General features: G+C 37.5%; 1 protein-coding gene across 2 annotated transcripts; it reads left to right on the top strand.

Moving 5' to 3' along the window:
* The first annotated feature begins 1,341 nt into the window (after positions 1–1,341).
* On the top strand, positions 1,342–8,345 carry fbxl9 (F-box and leucine rich repeat protein). 2 transcript variants are annotated; one of them, XM_077210643.1, is made up of 8 exons: positions 1,342–1,737; positions 2,362–2,463; positions 2,558–2,872; positions 3,536–4,207; positions 6,902–7,120; positions 7,227–7,439; positions 7,842–8,059; positions 8,136–8,345. In XM_077210643.1, exons 1-8 carry the CDS (start codon positions 1,711–1,713, stop codon positions 8,302–8,304), a joined length of 1,935 nt encoding a protein of 644 aa, XP_077066758.1. In that variant the 5' UTR covers positions 1,342–1,710; the 3' UTR covers positions 8,305–8,345. The 2 variants fall into 2 exon arrangements, with proteins under 2 accessions (XP_077066758.1, XP_077066759.1); XM_077210644.1 differs by having other exon boundaries at positions 1,351–1,737; positions 7,281–7,439.
* The last annotated feature ends 744 nt before the right edge of the window (positions 8,346–9,089 follow it).

Raw genomic sequence — 9,089 nt, 5'->3', positions numbered from 1 at the left:
CGCTAAGCCACGCCCATTCTGACGGGCTGTGGCGCTATGAAGGCGCGGGCGCCCTTCATTGGATGTGACGTCACGCCGGGCTCACTGGTAGGCTGCAGCAGTTGCCCGCAGGGCAGCCAATGAGCACGCGAGATGGCCTGCTCTAGGTCTGCTAGCCATAGATATGCTGCTAGCTGCTGCACTGCGTTGACAAGGAATACAAAATTAAGGATAATTTTTTGGCTTCAGTATCTCGAGAAGATGAATCTTTCCCATTTCCCATTGTCATATATCTCTATATGATGTCTATGCTCTCACCGTCCAAGACGCGCCGCTCTCGCCGGAGCTCGCCACCGGCTCTCATTGACAATGAATGACTTCCGGCCACTTTGACGCTCTGTGAACGCACAGTTATAGCAGGAAATCATGTTTTTTATTGTACGGACTGGAGCAACGGAGGATATAGATTCTTAAATCATGGGCTATGAAAAACATTTCTTAATATGTCATACATCATTTGAAAGATATTTCTAATCTATACATTTCAACAAACGTGTAATTAACACTTAAATTTAAAATTTTGAGTTATTCTTAGACATTTTTGAAATAGTAGTTTTAGCCATAATTCTCAGGAATATGTTGTTTTTCACATTGTTGTGAAATTCTATAGAGGTATAGAGGGTTAACTGAAATTATAAGATTTAAAATGTCCTCCTGGCCTGCAGGCAATTTCTGATGACAGTAGGCAGGCCCTAGTCAGTCAAGTGAGGATCTGCAGGAGGGCAGCCACAGTAGAAAAAGACAGCATGAGGAGAAGGAGAGACAGTAGAGTTTGCTGAAGACATGAAGTTTTGGTGGGTGATTGGTCAAATAACAGTCTGATCATGCATATAAGAATGCAAATAAGAATCCACCAATGGCTTTTTAGTGCAAATCATCAGCCCAAATTACGCAAAGTAACTACTTTGAGCACTAGTTAAAGCCCAAATTACGCAAAATAACAATTGAGTTTAAATCATTTGCTGACAGCTTGGTCCCCCTCAGTTAAAAAATCATATCTGCGCCACTGGGCACCAACACCAGGCCAAGATAAAGACACCCGTGTATTGATACAAGAATAGCCTACTGCTCATTAATGCAGAATTACTGTATTGCTGCAGAGGTAGCCTAGTTTGCATCAATGCAAACATGTTGAGCAATTATGCAAAAAGCATAATACATTATACACTATATTGTATTATGAAGTAATAATTCGTAGAAATATAGCCGTATATGGCTAATTTTTATGTGCTCACATCAGGTTTAAATGAATTACTGCGCCATCTGTCGACACATATCCAAAGTCAGGGTTTCCAGTAAACTACGTTTCCCAGGTGACTTTGTACGATTCTTGCACGTGATGTCTAGTGTTATTCTTCTGACAGTTCTTTATTATTTTCTTTGAAAAAATGTTTTCTTGCTCACATTTCTGAGGGGTTTAGGATGTGTAGCGGAACGTGTTTGTGGATAATGTTGGGGTTTAATACCCGTTTAATACTGTGAGTGAGGAGGAACAACGAGAGGGTGTTATCAGATGGTCCCGTGCTCTTGAATGTTTAGCACGTTGACAGTCTGCGACCTGCCTGCCACTTTAATGATAAACAACGTTGATCTGAGTCAACGATTTAATATTGATATTACATTTATATTAATGATAATTAATAAGACCAGATATCTGAAGTGAGCGCAGTCATGGAGAGTCCACATCTACCTATTGAGGTGAGTCCGTCCATACATTACGTACACTGGATAGGCTAGCCGCTAGTTAGTGGTTTAGAGATGAAATAACAAGTAGGCTAACATGAGAAACTTGTATTTTCATTACCTTTCTGTTTATTCGACAGCATGTCCGTACTGAAATGTACCATAGTTTTACTGTGTTTTTGACTCTGTACCATAGCACAGAATGGATATTAAGAATGAGAATAAAAAACTATAGATAGATAGACGGACAGACAGACTTTGGTTGGCGTAGAAATAATATCAGTATATGTTTTTTTTCTGTATATGGGGCACTTTGTCACAATAAAACGATATATAGATATAATTATAATATTGATGAATAAATACTCATATATTAATATCAATATTTATACAATATATCAAACATATTGTAATTTGTATATACACATGTATGTGTGTATATATATATATGTTATAATACAAATATTATATAATTAAAATATTTGTTAATACCCCCCCCCCCCCCACACACACACACACACACAAAAGTGTATAATGTATAACATGAGCAAAATGTGACAATTTTTATTATATAGTTGAGTCTTGTCTTCATATTTTCCAGAGAGAGCGTAACCTGTAAATTTTCTTCTTCCGCTCCAGATTATCTCCTACATATTGAGTTACCTTCATGTAACGGATCGAAAGGAGGCGTCACTGGTCTGTAAGAGTTGGTACGAAGCAAGCCAAGACCACCGGTTTCAGGTTTTTCTCATTTTCATTCGAATATCGAGATTCATTTTTTGGTTTAGTCCACTTCCACAGTTGTTTAAATTGCCTTTTGGGTGCTTTAATCTAGAAAAATGCCACCTTCAAGTTTCATGCTTCCACATCTTCACTGGACTTTATCCGTGCACTTGCAAGGCGCCCTCGCTGTGGCCTAGTCATCAGTCATCTTGATGGATCCAGCCTGTCAAGACAAGTACTTTTGGAAGTGGGGCTTCACCTCGGCCCTCACTTGGACAGTTTGGCTCTACCCGGCAGCAGCATCACAGAGTCTTCCCTGCTGGGCCTCCTGCCACATCTGACCGGCCTCCGCAAGCTGGACCTTCACGGGCTGGACAGCCTCTTCATGTCTGGGGCTTTTCTGTCAAGACAGGAGCACCGTCGACAGGTAACATCTTTAAAGAAACATCTCAAAATCAATTAATTTATTTTTCATAATGTAAATTATAATGTTGTGATCCTTAAATTGAAAAGTAAACGTTTATTTATTTATTAACAAAAATTAATAATATAATATGATGGAAAATTTTATTGTATATGCTTTTAAATAAATATTTGTGTTTTGTAAAATGTATAATATAATTATATTATATATAAATACAGCTATAATTATAATATTAATTAATTCACTTTTATAATATAAACATCCCCGAAACATTCCTTCTCTTAAATGGATATTCTCGCAGCTTAAATACAACAGAATAACACAGCGCCTGGTTCCAAAGGCTAAACATAACATGATATAAACATTTTAAAATGATTATTGCTTCATCTGTCAAAATTATTTTGTAATTATTAAGTATCCCCTAATCTTTACACAACTGACTTATTTTTATATATTTACTAACAAAAATAGAATAGAATAGAATATTTTGTATCATTTATAATCATTATATATAAATGATAATATTTAAATTATAATTTAACTATTTTTTATCATTAATAAAACAGTATAAAAATGTAAACAACAAAATAATTTTTTTAACAAATAAGGATTTATCTGCCAAAATGATGTTGTATTAAATACAATCTAATATTTGTGCAATATTAGGTGGAGAACGCTTTGAGGAACCTGGAGGAACTTGACTTGTCTGATCTCCGCTACCTCTCCGATCTCTCTTTCAACCGGCTGACGAGCTGCACGCCCAGGTTACGCGGTCTGGCCCTGGCCGGATGCCACATCGCTTTCGAGTTTGACCCATACCGAGGTAGCCCTGTTGGGTCCGGCTCCTCGGCTCTAGTTTCCCTCCGTAACCTCCTGAGTCTCTTGCAGAAGCAGGCCTGTACGCTCCACAGCCTGGACTTGAGTCGCACCAGCATCACCCCTGAATCCCTCCGCTCCATAGCTCAGGTGCCCGGCCTCCGTCTGGAGGATCTGAGTCTACGCGGCTGTAAAGAGCTGACCGACTACTCCATAGAAATCCTCTGCAAGCACCAGAACGGCCTGAAGACGCTGGACCTCGGCGCGTGCACTGAGTTGACCAGTAGGACAGTGCTGGCGGTGTCCACTGAGCTGAAGGATCTGCAGTCGCTGACCCTCTCACAGGACTGGAAGATAACAGATAAAGGCCTGACCGAGCTGATGGCGCTGCCGTGCTTGAGGACGCTGGATCTGTCGGAGTGTCTGCATGTCAGCGGGACAGACCTGGTGAAGGGACTGACCTGTCCACAGCCCAGGGCGCAGCTGCAGGCCCTTAGCCTAAGAAACTGCTCATACATAAGGGTGAGGCAAAAGTGCTGAATGGCACGTATACATAAAAGAAAATGTGTACCATACAATGTTCCCTCTAATTTTTTTTCTTGCTGAGCAAAACTTTTTTCTATTGGGCGGACATATTTCGCCACCTGAGCAAAAATATTCTTTATACCTGACCTGTACAGCATACGTAGAAACACAATGGTTTCAACATTCAGTTGTAACTTTTAACTTGAATGTGGCATTTCTATTTTATTTGACCTTTGATGTAACTTATTGGTATTAAATCATATTTTTGAAAAACAAGCAGTTAATTAAGAAGTCACTAAATGAAGCACATTTTAGGTTACCTGATATTTTTTTCACAGTGCTGTTAACTGTACAGTCTTTACCAAGAAATCCTATGAAAAATAATTTACAAAATCTTCTGCAGGACAGTTCAATTCTTTACAATAATAGAATATAGTATGAAAGAAAAGTAAGCTGTTACACTAAGATGGTTTGGGAAAAACATTTAATTAATTAATTCAATTAATTGTGTACAGGAAGCATTAAACCATCAAAGTTAAATGATTGTTTATTTCTTATGAATTTCCAATATTTTCTTTAGCAGGGGGATTCAAAGTTTTTAATGGCAATGAGCCCGTGAGATTCTTTATTTAGGCTTATAATATAATAAAATATAGGCCTAATATAATATAATATTAAAAAAATGAATTGAAGTATTTGAAGTGATATAATATATCAGTTTAAATGCTTCAATTTGTTTACATATTATATTATTATAATATATAACAAACTGAAGCATTTAAATAGATCGAATAGCTAAATATTTTCAAGAAAAGTGAATATGTGAACTCTTTTATAGTAATCTAACCATGCCTGAAACCCCCCCCCCCCCCCCCACACACACACAAAAACATAGATTTAAACTAATGATAGCCTATTTTGAAGTTGCACGCGGGTGGGTGTGTAATTGTTACCGTTCTGTGTCCATCAACAGTTATTTCTACCACTTTAATCAAACCACTCTTCTTTAAAACATTATGCTGTGATTTTATTTCACATGTCTGCGTTTCTCGTTGCCTCTCGTATTGAGCTATTTGGTCCGCACGCAAGACTCACTGCCAATCACACGTGCTCACATCATTCTCTTTCTATGAAACCTGTAAACTGCATTCACCAGTTTTCACTCTATAGCGGTTGACCAGAGCACTGAAATTATTTCTCACTTAAACTACAATCAAGGATTTCCCTTCACATTTCGCGTCAGTCCTCTGCGTGGCATTTTAATCTTTTCTGCGCGGCCGCGGCTTCAGAAGTGCGCGGCCTCAGCATCAGAAGTGCGCGGCCTCAGCATCAGAAGTGCGCGGCCTCAGCATCAGAACTGCGCGGCCTCAGCATCAGAAGTGCGCGGCCTCAGCATCAGAAGTGCGCGGCCTCAGCATCAGAACTGCGCGGCCTCAGCATCAGAAGTGCGCGGCCTCAGCATCAGAAGTGCGCGGCCTCAGCATCAGAACTGCGCGGCCTCAGCATCAGAAGTGCGCGGCCTAAGCATCAGAAGTGCGCGGCCTCAGCATCAGAAGTGCGCGGCCTCAGCATCAGAAGTGCGCGGCCTCAGCATCAGAAGTGCGCGGCCGCGCACGTGCGCAGCTTAGAGGGAACATTGGTACCATATCAGTTATCAGCCAATATACCAGCTGCCATTGTTTAATTGTGCCTGCTCATTTCCCCTACTATTACAATTCATTCACCTTTGTCAATATTTAACCCTTATTTAAACAAACACTAACAATTCAATAACTGTTAAATGCCAATCTTAAACAAATCTCAAAATGAATATCCATTTTCATACTGTAAATTATAGTGTTGTGATGCCTAAATTCACAATTAAAACAATTATTATACATTTTTTGTATTATGTATTAACAAAGATATTTAATTTGTATTTTTTTTATAATTTATAAGAATATATATAAATATATATATATTAACAAAATAGTATAAAAAACATTATAAAAATATTATATTGGCTAAAACATTTTGGGTAATATGAATATATCCTGTTTTTGTTTTGACATTTTGTATTGAAAATAAAAAATATGTATACTGTAATTTATAATGTTATGGCAATTTATTTTAGTGTTTTATTTTTCAGTTATTAAAAAAAGTAAAAGTAAAAGTATACATTTTAATGTCATACTTATATTTCACATTATAATTGTTTAATACTTACTATAATTAACTAAATAGAATAAAATAAATGTTTAGCAAGTATTTGCCATTATTTAGGATGATATGAATATATCATACAATTTTTGTGTTAATAATAATTTGTGTATTAATAAAAATATCTTAAAATGAATATCCATTTTTCATACTTTAATTATTAATGTTGTGATGCTTAAATTCATATTTACAATAATTGATTTTAGTATTTAGTGTTTTATTTTTTGTTTATGTGTTAAAAATATTTATACTATTTTTTTTATAATATAATAATATTGTATATACATTTTATTATTATGATTACTATGTAATACTTATTATTTGCAATTAACCAAACAGTACTAAAATGTAAAAATGATTCTTGGCATACTTAGAATTTGAATATACAATTTTTGTTTCGCACAATTTTATTTAAATATTTCCTCAAATGACCCATCAAAAATGATTTTTGTATTGTCCCTGTTCTTGCTAACACCCTCTGTTCTCAAGCAGGACCCAGTCATGTTCTCCCTGACGCAGTTGCTGGGCAGTAACCTGAGAAAGCTGGACCTCACCTCCTGCGTCTATCTCACTGACCTCAGTGTTCACGCCATCGCAAACTACCTTCCTGCGCTGCTGGTGCTGCGGCTCGGCTGGTGCAAAGAGATCTCCGACTGGGGGCTGCTGGGGATGGTGGAGCCCGCCAAAAATTGTGAACCAAGAGACAAAGAGGTGGGATTGACTTTTTCTTTTCTTTCTTTTTTAGAACGTATATAATGTTTTGATAATCAGTGCACACAAAATGTACAATTTGCTCATAAATGCCCCAAATGTGAAGGATGATAAAGGCCCAAGCTTTACTAGGACATTTGGAAACATGGGCTTTTTCCAGCCTCCCAGCCTCCCTTTCCAGGAGAAGCCACGTCTCGTAACCAATGAGGACCTTGGTGCGTTTAGAGATCAGGAAGGAGCATCACTGCTGGCCCTCAGGGGTCTTCAGGAACTGGACCTGTCGGCCTGCTCCAAGTTAACCGACACCAGTATCACACAGGTCAGTGCATAATAGAAACAGTGCTTTTTTGTGAGCAATGATGGTTAAAGTGTGTACCCAGTGCTGGGTAGATTACTTACAAATTGCATTCCATTACTGAATACAAAATACATTATGAACATTGTAGTTAGTAACATAATCAATAATAATAGTAATTATTATTAATAATAGTAATAAAATCATTATTACATTACACATATTAGGTCATGTAATCTGACTACTTTTTGATTACTTTTAGATTACTTTTGACCTAACGTGTGTATAACATTGATTTGAATAGGATAATCTTGTTCCATATAAAAAAAAAAATACAAAGAGAAAAAGATGTCATGAAACAATTATTTTGCTATTAGGGTATTCAGTACTGAATATTTTTAACCAAAATGTTCCTGGCCACCACAGGTACTCCGTTTCCCAGACCTGCAGTGTCTCTCGCTTTCCATGCTGCCTGAGATCAGCGACGACAGCTTGGTGTCCGTAGCTCTTCACTGCCGCAACCTCACGAGCCTGGCACTCAACCTCTGTCCCCAGGTCAGTGACCAAGGTATGGCGCGGGCCCTTCCGCTCCTCCACAGACTGCAGCATCTGTTCCTGGCCTGCTGCGACGCGGTTACAAACGAGTGAGTGACCTCATCCAGTGCTGTTTTCATACTAAACTATTGAGCTCTGCTTAACATGGTTAATGTGTTCCTGCAGAACTCTTTCCATAATTGCGCTGCACTGCGACAGACTCAGGACCCTCGATGTGTCCATGTGCAAGGACATAACCGTGCACCAGGTGGACCTCCTCCAGTCCCGCCTGCCCTTCCTGGAGAAAGTCCAGTGTCGCTTTGCCAATGGCACAGATTTCCCTATGCTACTCTGAATCTGTAATTATTATATGAAATAAATAAAAAAAAAAAAAAATATATATATATATATATATATATATATATATATATAGCACAATTTTACTCAGGTATGAAAGAGTAATAAATTCCTAAATGCTTTATTTTTTTGCATAGGACCATAATTGTATTATTTATGTGGTGAATCACTGCTTTTGAATGTAAGGGTTTTAGCTCTTATGTTCACACATTTCAAATTATTCAACATGATCTGCTATTGATTAGTAGATATAAAACTCCACTTCTAGGCTGTATTCTAGGTAGTATATGTCAATAAATTCTTATAAGAAATAATGTTTTCTTTTTGTCTTTTTTAATAAATTGTTCTGTCCCACTGATTTGGAGATGCTGTGTTATCAGTCTACAACTTCTGTATTTCATCAGCACCAGATAAGGGTGAACTTTAAACTGTATGACACATAGTAATGTTCAAAGGTCATTAGTTTTATGATATAATTTGTTGCTATGTAACCTGAAAACATTTTATATACATCCGGCTGACGTCTGAATCAGTTTAATTAAAACATTTTTAAATTTTTAAAGTGACAGTGCATTGAAAATGCAAGTTATCAGCGTGTGTGTATCTGTGCAGCCACATCATAAGGAATATTATGTTTACATCAGATGTTAATGAGTTTGTTTGTTCATTCTGTTTTGAAGTGAGGAAATAAAACGACGGTATACCGCAAAAACGCATTTCTGTTCATGTCCTGGCGGGTTAACTCTCGAAAACAACGTGACCAGTGACTGAATCATGAACAAA

Source organism: Siphateles boraxobius, unplaced genomic scaffold, assembly GCF_051911475.1.
Source record: "Siphateles boraxobius isolate OS27281-9 unplaced genomic scaffold, OSU_SipBor_1 65, whole genome shotgun sequence".
Classification (NCBI taxonomy): Eukaryota; Metazoa; Chordata; class Actinopteri; order Cypriniformes; family Leuciscidae; genus Siphateles; species Siphateles boraxobius.
This window is presented reverse-complemented; position numbering and strand designations above follow the sequence as displayed.

Bases quoted from the DNA above. Each gene is read 5' to 3' on its own strand.
- fbxl9 (XM_077210643.1), top strand. From the start codon at position 1,711: ATGGAGAGTCCACATCTACCTATTGAG. The intron at 2,464-2,557 runs GTTTTTCTCATT...GCTTTAATCTAG, and splicing joins GCCAAGACCACCGGTTTCAG to AAAAATGCCACCTTCAAGTT. The intron at 7,440-7,841 runs GTCAGTGCATAA...TGGCCACCACAG, and splicing joins CCGACACCAGTATCACACAG to GTACTCCGTTTCCCAGACCT.